At 46.8% G+C, this 18,585-nt stretch overlaps 1 protein-coding gene across 6 annotated transcripts in view; it reads left to right on the forward strand.

The window, feature by feature from the left end:
- MMP17 (matrix metallopeptidase 17) overlaps nucleotides 1-18,585 on the forward strand; it is a 53,945-nt gene that overhangs the window by 22,065 nt on the left and 13,295 nt on the right. For 5 of the 6 annotated variants that reach the window (XR_004061149.1, XR_004061148.1, XR_004061150.1 and 2 more), the window contains exons 2-7: nucleotides 3,856-3,988; nucleotides 5,626-5,752; nucleotides 11,597-11,880; nucleotides 14,747-14,923; nucleotides 15,056-15,155; nucleotides 16,709-16,791. Coding sequence is in view for 3 of the 6 variants with exons in the window: in XM_030958897.1 (XP_030814757.1) it covers nucleotides 3,856-3,988; nucleotides 5,626-5,752; nucleotides 11,597-11,880; nucleotides 14,747-14,923; nucleotides 15,056-15,155; nucleotides 16,709-16,791 (904 nt within the window). In the remaining 3 variants the exon portion in view is untranslated. The remainder of the gene's footprint in view (nucleotides 1-3,855; nucleotides 3,989-5,625; nucleotides 5,753-11,596; nucleotides 11,881-14,746; nucleotides 14,924-15,055; nucleotides 15,156-16,708; nucleotides 16,792-18,585) is intronic. The other variant, XM_030958899.1, reaches the window with a different exon arrangement.

The following is an 18,585-nucleotide window of genomic DNA, read 5'->3' on the forward strand; positions in this document are numbered from 1 at the left end:
GTTTTAAAATGAAGCAGGTAAGTAGGTTCCAGAACAAAAGGATATTGATACAAAGGAAGTGGAGAGATGAAAGAAATGAAATTGCCATTTTAATCTGAAAATCGCCTTTGCATAAGTCATACCAGAGGCCTCACTACTGCAGGAGTTAACGCTTTGTTCTGGGTGATCACTTGACCCTGGAAAGCTCCAGTCCCTGACTGCTACCTGGTATTCCATTCAAGTGGCTTTAGGAGCGAAAAAAAAAGTCCAAAATTGAAGCAGAACTTGTTTGCAGAGGGGAGGACTGCATTACCATTTTTTCTTAACTTTGTGCTTCTCCAAATGGGAAAAATAAAAGTGAAAAATATTTGTAGTTTTGAATTCTGTTAAACATTTTTAAAGGCAAGAAGCAGGCTTTTCCCCATTACAGATGGGAACCCAGATGAGAAAAAAATAGAGTTTATTTTTAGCCAGCCGAGTGAGTAATCTGTCTCCAAACACACATGTGGAACTGCTCCATGAAGGAATGACACTGTGGCATTGCTAACAGGGTCCCTTTGCAAAGGCAGACTCTGGTCTGGAGCAGTTGGTTTAAGACTGTAAATCTTTTATTGCATACTGCCCATGGTAGGATAGTAAAATGAAACCAGGAGGAAATGGAAATTTTTTTTTTCCATTTTTTTCACTTTTCCTAGTACCACTGTCCTGAGACAGTTGCAGTGGCTTTTTCCACTGCTGAGGACATGGTGCAAGTCCCACAATCTGGAATGGGGCAAGGGGGCCCTCCAGCCCCCACAAAGGACATTGTTTTGTCCATAAACATCCCAGCTGTGGCTTGTAGGCAATGTGTTGCTGTTGCTATGTGCTGTGTAGCGCCAGGGCTCTTGCTGACGTCTGTGTTTAGCTGGCAGAGAGGAGGGGCAGATGGATGGGTGGTTTTGGACCTTTCTGCTCGGCATGCAGTTCTTCCTTTTTTTTTTATCCTTTTCCTGGACAGGAGCCAGTGCAGTGTGGAGCCTTTAATTCTGTATTGCTCAGTGGTGGAGGTGGATCGGAAGATTCATTCTGGACTTGGCTCCCAGACCATCTTTGCTGGTGGTGATTCCTACAAAAATTGAGCTGGGATCATGTGAGCCTCAGACCAAGGTACCTACCCTGGGGCATGACATGAGTCATATAGCTCAGCCCTACTTGTTCCCAGCTCCTCTCAGAGCCAGAAGATTGTTAGACATTGGGTTAAGCTTCTCATTTTTTGATGAAGCAATTTTTTTTACTTTTGAAATAGTTATTGAAGCTGAATTTTCTTGTGGGAGTAGGTCAATTCATTTAGCACAGCACCCTTTTAAGGAAAAATTTTTGTAGTGCCAGCTCAGGCAAGAAATATGTTCAAAGAATTTTAGCTTTCAGCTGAAATCACTATTTCATTTAAACATTTTAAGCTAATGAGAGTTGGCAAAAAAAGTGCTTTTTTATTAAGGAGGAAATAAGAAGGGGATGTGTTGAAGTTATCTCAATGGAAAATGTTTTCATATTCTTATTTATGAAAGTATGTAAATTTAGCCATTGTCATTATTAAGGACAAGAAAATATCTGAGAAGCTTTCATGGGGCACACAGATAATTAGGCAGACAATTTCTGCTGTTCTTTCTCATCGCCAAGCCAGCTGCAGTCTCCCTCATGAAATTTTCTGCCACAGCAAAAGTAGAATGTTAAATGTTAAAGTTCAGTGTTATGAATCGGCTTTAGTCAAAACTCCTACATGGAAAAGAGCTGAAAAAGAGCAAGATCACAGAGGTCTGTAAAACTAAGGAGGATCTGAGTAAAGCAGGATAAGCTTGATGGTCTAGATGAAAAATCACATGAAGGGAAATCGGTGCTTGCAAGGTAGATCAGGTGAAGGATTTGTGATCTCTGACCACTCATTCCATCTTTTGTGTAGAAAGCCCCCGATTTGCTTTGGGGTGTCTGTTCGTGTTTGTGCTTTCTCTATCCCTTGGGGTTAGGAAGGAAAGAAGACCTGCACAACTTTTGTTGGATATCCCGCTGCTGTTGCTTTCCCCAGCCTTTTGCTGCCACCACCATCCCCAGGAGCCCCCAAGGACAGTCGAGTTGTGCCTGTCTCTGGTGTGGCAGTGTCTCCACTGTCATTAGAGGATAAATGACACTGTCTCCATGGCCAGGGAACAAACCAAATTAAACTCCGCCGTCCTCAGCAATTGATGGGCCAGCTGCCGACCTCCATGTCACAACCAATTTCTCACAAAGAATCAAGATGAATTGTATCTCTAATTTCTGTCACGAATGGCTTGGCTATGCAAAGGGAAAAATAGTAGCAGGGGAGTAGAGGAGACGGCGCTGCGCCTGGCCATCAGCCCGATGGCAGGGAGGGGCTGTCATGATGCTTAGCATTCCCAGCAAGGTGGTGGCTAATGGAGTTGCGGTAATCAACAAGAAGTGGCCAGATAAGCTGTTTCCTGAGCACAGTATCCCACTGAAATGAGGCAACTGTGAAGGAGGATTGGGAGGGAAGTTAAATGCGAGTGAGAAAACCAGCACAGCAGGCCATGATCCCCAATGGAGAGTCACACCAAGCCTGAGGAGATCTGTCATAAAGCTCAGTAAGTGTGAATCTGTTTAACTGGACTTTGCAGAGAGGGGCTGGGGGTTCTGTGGCGTTTAGGGCAGCAGCTGCAGGTGACACCAAGCTATGAGACCTTCAGAATGTAGCGACAAGTAGCTGCTGGCTTCTGGCTCTAATCTGGCTACCATCAATTTGTGGTGTATTGGCTGCAGTGGAAGTCTGGATCAGTATCAGTCTGCAAGAGGCTCAACAGATCAATGTTTGATACAGATAAAGAAAATAGAGAGCAGGTGTTTATGGCATCCCCTGCGTGCAGTTTTACTATTCCTTGCTCATTCTTCTGCCAAGGGAAGGGAAGGAGAGAGAGGGAAGGTAAGAAAGGATTTAGAAAAGTAATTCACTTAAAAAAGCAGTTGTAAGGAGATTTGTAGCATTTTTTCTCATCAATTTTAGTCTGAAGAGAGAAGGAGAAAAATCTTAATGAAGATATATTGTCCTTTGAGAGACAAATTCTGACTGAACAGTGGGTTTGGGTTTAATGAGATGCCTGTGGTGAGGGGATCACTGGCACATGGCTGGGCTTGCCTAGGCTTTGGGAAAGAGGGATGTCCAGGGGTTCCACAGGTCCCTGCTGCTTTCTGGTGGTTGAGAGACCCACACCTGGCTGTAAATACTTTAGGTCAGCTGGCAGGAAGATGATTAAACCAGGGAGTGTGGAAATGCTGGAGAGAAGGGCTGTTATGTGTCAATGCTGAGGTCATCTGCTTCAGGTCTTGGATAACTGTGTGGCACAAAGTGGGCTTGGAGACTTCATGGCTAAGTTTATTTCCAAACAAAATCCTGGTGTGAAAGTCAAGTGTCTTCTGTTGCAAATGCAGGATCTGGCTGGGGGTGTGTATTCTGTCCTTATCTGTTAAGAGGTAGGGCACTTATTTTCTCTTAATTACGCTGCCTGTTAAAACCAGGTGGGGCAGTTTTCTTTATCTCTTCCACTAAAGGACCATTGAGTCTCACTGCATGACTGACAAAATTATGAGTCTTGTGAAGATTCATAATATAAAGAGCATAATGTAAAGAGCATTGTGAGATGCTCTGCCTAGGGGGATGAGCCAAGCAAGGTAAAACAAGCCACCCCCACAGAATCATTTAAGTTGGAAAAGACCCTTGAGATCATCAAGTCCAACCATTAAGCTAAGGCCCTGCACCTCAGGGTGCAGTGGAGAGGACCTTCAGAGTATCATTCCCTGTATCTCCTTCCTTTCCTTTTCTCATTTCCCCTTCGCCTTGTTTCACAGGACTGGCTGACAAAATTTGGGTATCTGCCTCCTCCGGACCCTGTCACGGGGCAGCTGCAGACGCAGGAGGAGCTCACCAAGGCCATCACTGCCATGCAGAGGTTCGGGGGGCTTGAGGCCACAGGAGTCCTAGGTCAGTGGCTCATGACCCCTCCTCTCCTTGGTGCAGAGCGAGACAGGGATGGCTTCTTGCAGGTCCATGAGGGAGAAGGGACTCTCCCTCTCCTGTGTTCTGGAGCAGCAGCAGGAAAAGCTCCACCGTGGGTGGAGCATATGGCCCAGTTTGGAGCTGTAAGAGTAATTACATGGCTCAGGTGTTCTGTTGCCTTGTGTTTTCAAGAACCTGAGGCAAGCAATTATTTCAACAGACCCACAGACCCTTGGGGTTCTCAGTGTGATTAAAATAGCTCTTGGTGTGTTCAAAAAAAAAAACCAAGAAAATTTAAAAGACAAAGGGAGAAAGTTGTTCTGTTCAAAGCTTTACTTGCAGCATCAAATTGAATTGAACAAAAATCCTGATTAAGCCTCCGAATTTGTATGCGAAGATATTTTGGGTTCCCCTGCTGCTGGGGCACAGACAGGGAAGGGAGAAGGATGATGTTGCATCACCCCAACTTTGTTTGCAGGAGGCTCTTTGGGGCTCTCCTGGGATCTCACTGAGCCACAGCAGCTCCAGGTACTCCTCAGTCATGCCCAGCCAGCTGGGAGCCCATCACCTGCTCCAGCAGCTCCGTTGGCCAGCAGAGGCAGGCAGTGGCATCTGTGTGGCAGGCGCATCTGCCTGGGAGGGAGAAGTCCAAGGGGAGGCTGAAGCAGCACGAGTTCACCAGCGTGGCTGGGGTCATTGCTCTCAAAGCTTTCATTGAGGGAAGGAGAAAGCCAGCATTATCCCGTCCTGCAGAAGGGCGCCTCTCTGCTCTCTCCCCTCTGTGACCCTCCTGCCATGGGGCCAGCATGCTTCTGCTGCTTGGGACACAATTAAGTAGCAGCTAATTAGTAGGCAAGTCTCTATCCATCCCAACATCCCAGCATCCCTCTGCTGGTCTCCTGAAGGCACAGCTGCATCCCGACATGAGGACTTCCTTTCTCTGGTCTTAATTGAGCATGTGCAATAATTTCTCTTCCACTGCATCACAAGCTGCAGGGGACCCCGGAACAGGAGTGGCCATTCAGATTGCATTTTCAGAGGGGGTGTTTGAAACAGTCTGGGGATGGGAGGGATGGCTGCCCTGCACAGGTCATAATTGTGGGTTTGTTCATGAAAACAGAGTTTAAGAGGTAAAGTCAGCAGGGAAATGAGTGAATGAAACAACTTTTTTGCATTTCAGCTGGTGAGAATAGACACTTCAAGCTTTCATTCATTATAAAAAAATTAATAAGAAAGAACCTGGACATTCTTCAAATAAGCTCCTAGCTGAACAGAGATGGAGTTTATTTGTATGTGAATGTCTCTCCTTGGAAATTCATCAAGAGAGAACAAGACAGAATACTTGAAAAAATATGTTTAAAAACATGATCAAAGCTGGCCACAGGTGGGCTTCCAGCAGGAATTGCTGTCTAGTGGTGGGAGCAGCAGTGAGACACAGGGGGCTCAGTGTTCTGTGAGTGTCGCCACAACATGTTGGGGCTGGTGCCATGTCCCAGTGGGCTCCTGAGTATCCACTTTTGCTCTTCTGGTTCATTCTTAGCACTTCATTTCCTATCTCTTTGTTCCCCTGGGATTTCTTAACCCACCATTCCCATGATTTCTTGTTTTTTCTCTAACCCTAGATGAAGCCACCCTGGAGCTGATGAAGACCCCTCGCTGTTCTCTGCCTGACCTCACCATTGAAGAGACCAGGAGGAAGCGATTTGCCCAGGCTGTCACCAAGTGGAGCAAAAGGAACTTGTCCTGGAGGTAGGAATTCATCTATCCCTGCTGAAATCTTGCAGCAAAAGAGCAATTCCACCGTCCCCTTTGTTAAATATGGCTTTGAGATGAGTTTTAGGGTGATGGTTAAAACATGTCCCTATGGCCTCCCGAGACGCCATAGACTACTTACTTTATTTCTTCTCCTGACAGTCTCAGCAGTGACTTCTTGGACCCACTTGGCAGTGCCTGAGAATGATACAGATTTGGCTGGTGAATTAGCTGGGAGCTTTTTGCTGGGTTGCAATTGTTGTTGGAGCATCTTTTTTCTTGAGTTCATTAGTTCTGTACTTTCTCAGGCAGCTGCCAAGCCTGGAGCTTCTTCTCTTGCCCCACCTGAGTCCAACGGCAGGTCAATTTTCTGGATAATAAAGTCACTCTTTTTTCTCCTAATCCTTGCCACAGGCGAGTATTTTTCCCTCAGTGTCAGGATCCCTCTGCACCTGTGACATGCAGAAGTTCAGGTCCAGCTTTCAGAAATATGCTGCAGGTCAGGGTTGGCAAGCACACTGATCCCTGTCCCATTGAGATTTGTGCTTTTTGGGACTCATTTTTCCTCCCTTAAATACCGTGTGCTGCAGTGATTTTTCCTCTAAAAGCAGTGTGCAGCGTGAGGTGCTTATACCGTTCTGAAAACACATGTGGATCTGATGAAAAGTTCTCCTTATTAATAATAAGTTTTTCTTTGATCCTGGCATAGCCCCTAGAGAGAGTCCTCTTCCCACTACAGTAACAAATCTCAACTTGGCTGTTGCTGTCAACACATGTTGAAACTTAGCAGAGATTTTGTCTCTGTTCCAGCAGATTCCTTTGAGACTTAATTTTGAGAAAAGATAAACATAATTCAGCTTCAGTAAGAAACAACTTTGGTTCATAGATGGCTTCATGTCGTGAAGTGACCTGTGTTATAAAACTTGACCTGTCTCCCTGTTGCCCAGGCCTAACTTTATGCGGAAAGAGGAAGAACTTCACATTTCAGAAAGGAGAAAATCCTTTGGGGGTGAAAAGAAAACCTGCCCTGGTGTTCTGGGAGCTGCCAGAGCCAGTGCAAGGGCACGGCTTGTGCACAGCCTGACCACAGCAGCTCCTGACAAACCTGAATGACATCCCGTGGCTGGGCAACACGGTCAGGGAATTGGCATTGCAGGTGCCATCAGGACTTTGGATGTGCTGACACAGTATCCCCAGTTCCAGGCTGGAAAGAAATGTGGAGGTGAAATGTGGTCCGGCTGTTCTGGTGGATGCAGCCCTGGGATATTCCCTGCCTCCTACCCCCTTGGAAACTGATGCTGCAGCAAGGATTGCCATAAAAAGGGGTTGAGGTCTGAGACAATATTATATGTAAGGCATAAAAAAAATCCATCTCCTGACAATGTAATTTCTGCTTTTTATTCTTTGATCCTTTCACAAATCTTGTCTTTTGTCCAAAAAAGGGTTGTATTTTACAATGGTAGGTTGTAGCCAGCAGAGCACTGCAGCATTACAGAAACTCCAGTGTAGTATTTATATCCAGCACTTGAGACTAAACTGGCTTTTTGGAAACTGCCTGAAAGTCGGCCAATAGAGACATAAAAGTTTTACTCGCTTACCTTTTACACATTGTTTGAAGATTTTAAAAGGGGAAAACACAACTAAATGCTACTCAGACATGGATTTAAAAGTTGAAGAAAAACCTGAACAATTGCAAGGCTGAAATAAACAGGTAAGCAGAGCTGTAGGAAAGGAGGGCCTCAAAACAGGCACATGCACTGATTGAGAAGGCAGTTTTGGGCAAACAAAATTGTATAGGTATACAGGTCATTCAGGTTTCTTCTTTTTACCTTTGAGTACAACCAACCTGTGGAACTCGAGGGCCCAAGGAGCAAAACTATACAGGTTGCATCCTGCACAGCTCACAGTACAGTCTTCTAGCATCCAATTACTGCGTCAGAAATAGATGGTTTTCTGTGCCTCATCTCCATGTAGAGTTTCCAGGATATTACAGCATATAAATTTTCTTTTCAGAGCATTGTTTTGTTATTATTTTATTTTCCCTGTGCTCTCCCCAGGTGCCAAGGCAGCTGCCGAAAGAGTGGTGTGCTGTGGATGCCCTCTGCCAGCATCAGTGCCGGAGCTGCCCACAGCCACTTCCCCTCATGTTTGCAGCCTTGTTTTTCACTTGTTGATTTTGCTTTATTACTTCTGGTTACACCCCACAGAAGGGGAGTTCATAGCTGGCACATCTCCATTTCTTCCCAGTGCTTGCTGTTTCCCCGCAGTCCTGGGAAGTGCAGCAGCAGGGCCATGCCCCGTCTCCGCATGCTTCGAGCTCCCTGGGGAGAGGGGAGCCATGGAAACTCAGCTTTTAAAATTGCCCACTTTTTTCCTTTCAGTGCTGAACTGAGGTGGCTTTCATCTGTCTGTAGTTAAGGACTACTGCCTTGTGCCATCTCATCAGAGCTGCAGTCTTTGACACTGATGCTCAGGCCATGGACTGCCGGAGTGGGAGCAGAGCCCACTGGCAGAGAAGCAGTGACATCAGTCAGTCAGTGCCCACCATTGCTCTGAGTGCCGTGGCCTGAGCCCAGATGTGGATTTACTCAGGCGTGGAGAGGTGGCGGTCATGACGAAGGTGGCATAACTCTCAGTTCTGTGCTCCCATCCCCACAACGGTCCTGATCCTTCTACTTTCTTCCTTTAATCAGTGGCATCCTGCCATGGGGACCTCCCATCCAAAGCCCAGACTTCTTTGTCCCCCATGTCTGGGGCTGACAGGTGTCCAGGGGGGGCAGACTGTCACCTGTCAGTGTCAGGCTTCTTTAGGTTATTGTAATGCCCCTGTCACAGGCAACTGGGACCCCCATAGGAAAATCCCTGAGCAGCTGAGGCAGAGAGCGGGTAGGTGTATAGAGGCACAGTGGCTTGGGGGTGACTGGTGTTCTGTGTGTGATAAAGGGCAGGAGAATGAAAAAACTGAACATTTTTGGTTGATAGTCTAACTGCTGGGAGAGGGTTGATGGAGGGTTCCAACACCCGCTGTTTTCCTCCTGCAGACAGTGGCAGTGTTGCAGCACTGCCAGGGTAGCACTGCATCAGGGCTGCTGTGCCATGGATGGCTCTGGGCAGCTGGAAAAGCACCTTTGCCAAGGCAGCAAGCATCTACCCTTTCAACTATCCCCTCTTCCTTCCCCTTCCAAGAAAAATCGGTGTGGGTTTATCAAGCACTCCTTAGCTTGCTGTGTTTGGTAGTTCTCTGCATTTATTTTATTTGTCCATGGTTTCAGGGCTGGGAAAGTGAAAGAGTGCTTTCATTAACAAGCTATTGATTTCTCATCCATCACTTATACTCTCCCACTTTTGTCTTTTGGAGGACAAAACTAATAAGGAAATCAGAAATCAAAATAGGTGTGGGTGCCCCTCAACAGCAAACCAGAGGCAGATCAGTCCTCTCTAGTCTCTACTTATTAATCATTCTAGATACGAAGTCTGTTTGGGATGGGTCAAGCAAAGGAGGTGACTCAGGGAACACATGAAGGACTGGCAGCGCTGTGTGAGAGTCAGCATTCATTTGTCTGCATGGCAATGCTGCGGCCTGGCTGAGCACTAAACGCAGAGGGGAGATTTTCTCCTTGGTATCCAGTTGTGTCCCTCAACACCACATCCTGCTCGGCAGCTGCCAGTTCCAGTGTTGTGGCTGATGCTCCCTCCTGCAGCCCCATCTACCACAGGGATAGACACTCCTCAGGACGTCTCAGAGTGATTTGCAGCAGGATGTGACTGAGCCTACAGCTTAGGGCAGTGTTGGTGGGGTGGCTGAAGGGACTGAGCAGTCCGGTTGTCATCACCCTCCCTCTGGCTGGCAGAGGCTGTCTGGAACAGAGAGCTTTCTCTCCAATTACTCACATCAGGCTTTTGTCGAAGATCTGAGTTCTGTAAGAGGAATCTCAGAAGGGATTTACATCCAAGAAGAAGGAGTGCTTCTCTTCACTGGAAACCTAAACACCATTTACTACTACTACTACTACTACTACTACTACTACTACTACTATTACTAATAATAATAATTTAAGGTAGGAGGAAGGTTTTTTATCTGCATGCTGTTAGAAATGTGCTTCCTTTTCAGTGGAATTGGGTGATGCAAGGTCAGCAAACATCCTATCATCATAATAGTCTTTTCCTCATCTCATTGAAAACAATTAGCAGAGTTCCAGCAATCAAATCAGATGCTGAATTAAAAAACCCTGATGGGATTCTCTTAAAAAATAACAGTGATAATGAATCAAGGATAAGGGACTTTCCACGTAGACCTGCAGCGTATGAATAAAATGTGGATCGGCTCAGAGGTTTAGGACTTTTTGGAAGAAGTAAAATAGGTATTGATTCTGTTTCTGCCTTAATCTAATGCTTCTGGAGTCAGATCTTGGGATGAATATTAATAGTATTTGTTTCTTTAGACAGGGCTTTTTATCCACCATCCTTTTACAAGGGAGATCTGATTTATTATCCTCATTCTACAGCTGGAAAGAAAAGGAAAGGAAAATAGCTCACATGGTGAGCAGGGCTTGGGAAGGAAAGAGCAGATAATGTCCCTAAATGTGACTCTGTGCCTTAGGCACTATGATCCTGGAGAAAGGTCATAATTCCTAGGCTAAACATGGTGTGTGTTACACGTATAATGACTTACTAGTAGAAATTAAAGCAGCAAAGGGTTTACCTAAGTCCTGAGGAGTGTTAGGAAAGATGAAGACAGCTAGTTAATGAATATCTGGAATCCAGGTGGCCTTTATCTCTGTACAGTAGAGGATTACATCTGGAGCATAATCTCTTCTATAAATTAAAAATTGCCTTGAAAACTGTCTTTTCTAATCCCATGCTAATACTGTTTGTACCTCTGTGCTGTCTCCTTTACAAATGTGTTTTCTTTGAAGTCCTACAGTCATCTGGTGTTACATGCATGTAACTCATTTAGATTAGTCAATAAGGTTTTTATTTGCCCAAAGAGTCAAGGGATAGCAAAGGCAAAGGTACAAATGATTTTTTCCCATTTGGCTATGATGTGTTTTTCCTGATTCATCCACTCATTCCCACTGTCTCAAGGATGAGCATCCCAAGTGCTTCAGAGGAACTGCTAGTGAGATTTCTGCTTATTTTCATAAGCCCTTTTTTCCTCAGAGATTCAACCCTGACTAGTTTTGCCCTGGCCCAAAGGTGGTGCCTGCTTTGGGCTGCCTGTCTCTTGAGGGTGTGGGATGTGTTCACAACCTCAGCAAGCAAGTTGCTCCCTACTTTTCACACCCATGCTGTCTCCCAGCACTCAGATCACTATTCAGGAAGAGCTTGAGTGGTGTGACTTCCCCTTCTGATGCTTGTAATTATCTCGTGAAGTGTAGTCAGGTCATGACTGCACGTTGGTGATGGGAAGTGGTGTGGTACCAAGTGATGCTGTCACAGCTGTGTTATGTAGCAGGGTAAGTGATGTGGTCATAATTGTTGCTTCAGCCTTTAAAAATCTGTCAAACCATGAAAACACTTCAGCTGGTGTGCTGGTGCACAAAAAAGAAAGTATCTGTTATTACAGGGGTAGAGCTGGCCAGAAGGCATCCAAACGGGCTTTTGTCAATAATTACTCAATCCAACAGTACATTTGCTTGGAAAGCGTGTATATTTTTGTCAAAATCGCCAATGAAAGATGATCTAAATATACTCCTTTAGAAGCCAAGGTGCCTTGTTGCATCTTTGTCTTTTCATCTCCTCTATTAAATCAACACCAGGCACCTGCAGAGCCAGTTCTGGTTGTTCTTGGAGATCTTTCATGCTACTGACCCATCCTCTTTTTTGCCCTCTTTGTTTCAGAGTTCGCACCTTCCCAAAAGAGTCCCACCTGGGCCACGACACTGTCCGAGCCCTGATGTACTATGCCCTGAAGGTCTGGAGTGACATCACTCCGTTGAATTTCCATGAAGTGGCCGGAAACAATGCTGACATCCAGATAGATTTCTCCAAAGCAGATCACAATGATGGCTATCCCTTTGATGGGCCTGGTGGGACGGTGGCACATGCTTTCTTCCCCGGAGACCATCACACAGCAGGGGACACTCATTTTGACGAGGACGAATATTGGACCTTCCGATCATCAGGTAGGTCAGGGTGGGAGAGCGGCAGCCAAGCACAAGGGCTCACAATTTTCTCTTCTGCTCGGGTGGCTGGAGTGGTTTAGGCTCTGCCACACCTTCACCCTAGGCTTCAGAATCCCTGAAGTCATCTGATTCCTCCTGCTAGCAAAATCAACCCAGGCAGTGTTGAGGACATTCTTATGTTCCTGGAAGCCTCAATGGCATCTCCATATTTCTCCTTATCCTGCCAGCAATTGCAGAGCTTCCCATCGCCCAACCACAGTCCCCGTCTCTTCTGAGACTTGGAAAGTCGCAGGTTGGGTATGTGGCTGCTGGAGCTCTTGGATGGGGACTGCATTCTCTGACTTTGACACCTTTTGGGTGCCTTCACTGCCACATGTCCGAGTTCCCTATTTTTAAAGTATACTGTTAGCTCACCTACGTATAAAGGGCTCTGTGTTGTGCTGGGAAAAAGGCCTAGTTTTTTCTTGCCATCTCCTGTCTATTACCTAGCATCAGGATGGTTACAAGTTGCAGTTCTTTTCTTTTTTATCTTCATCTCATCTGGCCAAAGCAGAATTTTAATTAGCAGAGGGAATGTCAGAGGCAAGTGTTCCTCAGTTGCAAAACCATCTGTGGGGATCAGGTCCTGAGCCTTTGTGTCAGGCATGTTTTGACAGAATGTCTTCTCTGCAGCCACCAGCTGCTAATTTATTTGTCATTCCACCTCCTCCACCAGCCTCCTAGTGGGATCCTGCTGCCTCAGCTTAATGACTTTGTTTAAACCTGTCTTCTCTGAAACAAGCTAATACAAGCCCACCAGCTGACCTGCATCCATCCCCCTGAGTGTTCATGGGCAGAAGGGTTCACCAAGAGTGCTGGAAGAGGTCTTGAGATGAAGGTTAAAGGTCTGGACAGGCTGATCCTTGAGAATTATACCTGCTTCTTGTTTCATGCTCCTTGTTTCATGTTTCTAGCCCCAACTGATGGCTCTTATAAGGAAGGAAAAAAAAAGCAGCAGTTTTGATCTGCAGACATACAGGGCAGAGACAAGCACTGTGGTCAGTAGCTTGCCAGAGGGAATGTGTTAGTGATGGAGTAAGTTTTGCAGCTAGTGGTTGGGAGTGCTCATTGTGAAACAAACTCCAATGAAGGAGCGAGCTCAGAGCCAGCGCTCCCACAGGGGTGCCCCTCTGAGCTCCACCAAGAGATGAGGGGATGAGCCTGCCAGCGAAAAGCTGCCCTCTGTTTTGAAGATCTTGGAGCTATCTGAGCTTCATCTTTTATTTATTTTGTTCTCTCTACTGATTCAAAAACAACAACTTGGTAGGTGATATAAAAATATCCCCAAGGTTGTCAGACTGGCATTAAAATGTCAGAGAGCATATGTCTTGTTCTCTCTTAGTGCCAGGGAAAACAGCACAGGTTATAAAAATCTCGCCTGGTTACAGACCCTGTAAATAATAGTCATGAAGGAAAAGGCAAAAATTCCGCAAAGACTATCTCCTCCCCGCTCTGGCACCCTGAGCCTGGTGAGGAGCACTAAGGACTAGGCAGGATCATCTACTTTTGTGCAAAAAAGTAGCCATCTCAGGTGGCAAAGAAGCCATCTCTTTTGTCTCCAGTCGGTCTCAGGGAATGTGACACTCCCCTGAGTTCCACAGGGATCTTTCCAACTCACTGCTTCTTTATTACAATACTTGACATCATGATCTTTATAAGAACCGCACTTAAAATCGTTGCTGCCCTCTGGTATCTCTCTGCAGGACATTGCTGTGCAGAGAGGGGCAGAAATTACATGGGCATGCGGCCCAGCCTGTCTAGAGCTGGGTGGTGGGAATGCACCAAGCAGTCTCAGTCCCATTCAGCTGGGAGCAGCTCCTCCTTTGCTTTGGTAGCAGTGGCGTATGTTTGGAAATGAGTATTAACCCCTTACATGAGTGTCTCAGGCTCTGGAGATAGGATTGGTCTGTATGTGGGTATGGTGTGAGGCACTGGGGGTTGGACTGCAAATAAGGAAATTTGGGGAAAGAGAATATAGTAGAGATAGCCCAGACTGAAGGAAAAAAGTCATCAAAGCCTTGAGGTATTGATGTTCAACAGTGTCTCCCTAACGCCCATTGTGGCGTGTGAGGATCAAAGTGTTTGCCAAAGGCAGCAGACACGAGAGCTGCAGCATAGGATGTGTAACAGGAGAAGATGGTAAATCCTCTAAAAACAACCTGGACACAGTCACCTACTTGTGTCAGGGCACCAGTGAGATGAGCAGGTTGGTGTTTGGTAAGCAGATGAACATTCCTGCACTTGTGTGCATACAGGAAGGCTGAGGGATGGATTTGGCTGGAGCAGCATCATGCAAGGCCAGTCAAGAAAAGCCCTGTGAGCAGGCAGGTACTGCCGGCACTCCCCAGCTCCTCGGCTCATGTCTTGGCTCATTGTCACAGGATGTGACAAGCTCCTGGCTGGTGGCTGCAGAAATCTTGTATTTTGGGCAATGCAAAGGCTGTGTCAGCAGCTGCAGCAGGCATGAGATGCAGGGAGTGACTGCTCTGGCCCAGCTTCTGCAGTGCCACTCAACAAATGATTGTGATGTGGTTGCTGTCTCAGCCCTTTTTTTTCTCAGGTGCCGACAGTGATTTGGAAATAAGAGGGGTGATACCCAGGCTGGTGTAGGCTGAAGTCTGGCTTGCTTTCCATTTTCATATGATCCACCCCATTCTCTAACTGGAAAAAAAATATTTTTTTTAAACTTTACCTATTCCAAAGCTCTTCTTTCCAGTTTATTGAAGATAAACCTACACTTTCTCTTACTGCCCCTGCAGCCCACCCAAATCCTCCAATTACTCTCAGCACTTAGTGACTATTACTTCAATTTTATCCTTATCTCCAGACACTCATGGGATGGACCTATTTGCTGTAGCTGTCCATGAGTTTGGCCATGCCATCGGCTTGACCCACATTTCTGCCATAGAGTCTATCATGAGACCCTACTACCAAGGTCCAGTGGGAGATCCTCTGAAGTACGACCTGCCTTACGAGGACAAAGTCCGGATCTGGCAACTCTATGGTAAGTTTGTGTCCCTCAACTGGCTACAGCCTGTTCCTGCCATGGTAGGACACACTGGAATAGCTGTTCTCTGGGGTGAGTGGTGCTGGTAGGAAGGATGGTGTTCCCTATTACTGCTTTTTTTCTACACAGGAGTCAGGGAATCTGTGTCCCCCACAGCCAAGCCTGAAGTAAGCAAAACAGATGATCATCCAATGCTGCCAGAGCTGCCAGAGAACCGCTCCACTGTCCTGTAAGTCAAATTCTTCCTTTCCTGCAAAGGATGTGTAGTAGTGAAGCTCTGCTTCATCCATATCTTTCCTGCTCACTCTGGCTTTGGTACTTCTCTCTGGATATTTTGCTAAAACTCAGTTTTTTTATTCATATTAGCGGAAAGTTGTCACCATCACCCTTAGGTAAATTCATCCTTGCTGGAATTTTAAACGAACTTCCTCAGCAGTATCCTGAATTGCAGAAGTATAACTTACCTAAATTGTTCCACAGTGAGCAACTGCCTAATGTACCTGAGGGAGTGAATATTGGAACAAGTGGACTGATAACCTGACTCCAATGCAGGTTACCATTGGCAAAGGGCTGCTTACATGTATCATCAAGCAACCAGCATGGCCTCATTAAGGGAGGTGCAGGACATAGCTCATTAATAAATGTTGACCAAGACAGCAGGACAGTTAAGAGAAGAAGGGACACTGAACAAAAAGGCAGGAGGTGACGGTCACACATTTTTGCCAGACAGCAAAAGCCCCCCAGTTAAGAGCGGCAGAGATGGAGCAGGTCACCTTCACCTCGTGCGCCTTTTGTTTGAACATGCTGAATGCCATTAGTTACATTTCTCTGCACGTAGCTTCTAAAGGCGCTTGTCCACCAGGCTCCTTATGGCCATGTTTAGACCTAGATATAAGAGAGCCTTTCTCCCTGCTGTTGTAAGAAGTCACCATCTCATACCAGCAGCAGGAGCAGCAGGAAACTTGCTCATGTCATCCCCTTGTTCCTGCTTTGTATTCTGGGAGAGTGGATGGGGTTTGCCTCCACATCTGTCATTTTGTGGTCAAAGAGCAAAGAAGCTGGTGCTGGCAGCCCAGCACAATTTTTCTATCCGCAGAATAGATTCATGCTTCCTTGTCATCCACAGGAACTTTTCTCTCCTCGTTCCTCCATCAGTCATCATTTCTTACGTGGGCTTTGTGGCTCTCTCAGTTCTTCATACTTGGTGTCTTCCCCACCCATCTTGTTAAAGCAGCTCAATATCTCAGCTGCCACTTGCCAGGTGGCTTTCACCAGGTAGATTTCACTGGACATCACATGGTTCCTCCAGGTCCCTCTGTTTAAGCTCAGCTGCTTTCTGCTTTGCAGCTCAGTCACCTCTGACTGGCACTTCAAAGCTTAGCCCTGGAACAGTGGCATACTGAGCTGTTAGAGTGAGAGGCTGTGTGGCTGATTTCCATGTCCTGCTGCCCTGGGCTAGCTGGCCAAGCCACACTGTGCCACTGGGAGCAGGAAGCCAGCTCTCAGCAGCTACAGGAGCTGGTGAATGTAGAGCATGTCCTTGCTCGACTCCCAGCAATGGCTTCCGGTGGCTCAGGGTTGTCAGCCCAAGCTGTCTTCAGGCTGAGGTTTGCCCGAGCTCGCCTTGCAAATCCTTGTGCACGTGGCTGGGCTTGAGCATGAGGTGTGACAGATGGGCACAGCCTGTAGTCTTCTCCGGGAGCAGGGGTGATTCAGTCTGTGGGGTAGGAGGCATCAGGGGGGACACAGCCCCTCACTGCCTACCTGGGCATCTCTCCACAGGCTCAGGCGGGACGTGCCCAACAGGTGTAACACGCACTTCGATGCAGTGGCCCAGATCCGGGGAGAGGCTTTCTTCTTCAAAGGTGAGCACGAAAGGTGCCTTTGATGTGGCAGCACCAGAGGCAGGACAGTGTGGGATGGGCTGGAGTGGGTGGTGAGGATGAGCTGGCTGGGATTTGTGGGTTGGTCCCACATACCCAGGGAGGCATCTCATACCTGAGTGTGTGGCTGGACTGGTGACAATCCAGCACAGCAGTTTTACTGTGATCCATCACACTTGACTGCCCGGTGAAGGACTAAAATCTGATCATTGTGCTACCAAAAAGTCAAAATCAGGGTCGAACCAAGGATAAGCAGAGCAGCAACAACACTCCACTGCTTTCTTCCTGGGTAGCTCCAGCCTTCCTTTCCTCCCACGCTTCACCTTCCCTAATTCTGCTTGCCGTACATCTCTCAAAGACAGTGTGTACATAAACGAGGACCATCTGGTTTTGTGCCAGCGAACGCTGGCTGGCAGTGTGTTCCCAGGATGCCCAGCTGTTGATGAGGATCCCATCGGTACCTTCTCAGCTGAGCAGAGCCTGTGCAGGCTGGACTCTCTGGGCTTGCTTTCTCACATTTCCAAGATGTAAAAATGCCCGTGGGTGTTTCTTTGCATCCCTAGCCACCATTTGGCCACCCCAAGGCCATCTACCAGGTAAACAGAAGCATTTTCTTTAGGGATGAGCAACAGTGTCGTGGCATCTGGGTATCACAGCGCGAGCCTTGGGTCGCAGGCAAGAACAGCAGAAGGGCTCCAGAGAATTTGGTGTTGCCTGTGCCCTGAGGGAAGCACAATATGGGGACTGTTCCACAACATTATTTGTTCAGATGCCAGCTCCAAAAAGCCACAGCTAAGAAGGGAAACTCAAAGACATGAACTGGTGTCAGGATAAATGGCTGGCTGTCCCTTGGAGGGGAAAAACTGATGAAGTAAAGAGAAATCCATCTCGGTGTCTATTTTTAGATATATTTATTGCAGGCCAAAAAGCAGATGTAAAGAGCACAGGGTCAGTGGATACCAGCTGCATGTCTGCCTCCAGCACTTTACGTGCAGCCTCCATTGTTGCCCCCTGAACCATCCTGTGCACCAAGGAGAGGGGATGTCACCTCTGGGGCAGAGTAAATGATCTCTAGTGCTGAGCTTTGTCCCTCGATAGGTATTTTATTATGAGCTGGTCCTGCTGGTTTCCTAGATGGAAAGAAGCCACTGCAAAGGCCCCAGGACTGGAGATCCCCAGACCTCATAGGCTTGTTGTTTTTGGCAGCGGTGGGTTCTCTGCTCTTTGGAATCACCGCTTGCTTTGATGTAGGCGCCTCACCACAGACTCCCGAAGTTTTTAACACCTTTGGCCTGTGTGTGCGTCTGCATGGTGTGTGCAGCAGTCTTGCCAAAGGCACCCAAGGTCTGGATAGCGTGGAACACAGCTGGGATCAAAATTACCTGAAATTAAAGAAAGCAATTGCCTCAACCTGTCATGCATATCTTGGTGCAGCAGGACCTCACACTTGGCTTTTATCGTGTTCAGTTTTTCAGCTCAGAGGAGGGTTTAAATTGAGCTTCTTAAACAATTAAGAGGTTAGGATTTTGGTTTTTAAATTATTCTTGCATGCTAATGGCAGCAGTTCTCCCATGGATCTGGCTTTGGCTGATGATCATCCATGCAACAGCAGCACTTTTGGTGAGCAGGCTGGGCTATGGCAGATCATGAGCCCAGGCAGACTAGGGCTCTCTTGTTCAGCATTCCTTGCTACTTAAGTGCTTTATTTTCTTTCTTCTTCCTGATAGCTTATAAAAACCCAACCAAAGTCACCAACAGCTTAGTCTATTTATTCCT

Source organism: Camarhynchus parvulus, chromosome 15 (genome assembly GCF_901933205.1).
Source record: "Camarhynchus parvulus chromosome 15, STF_HiC, whole genome shotgun sequence".
Lineage (NCBI taxonomy): Eukaryota > Metazoa > Chordata > Aves > Passeriformes > Thraupidae > Camarhynchus > Camarhynchus parvulus.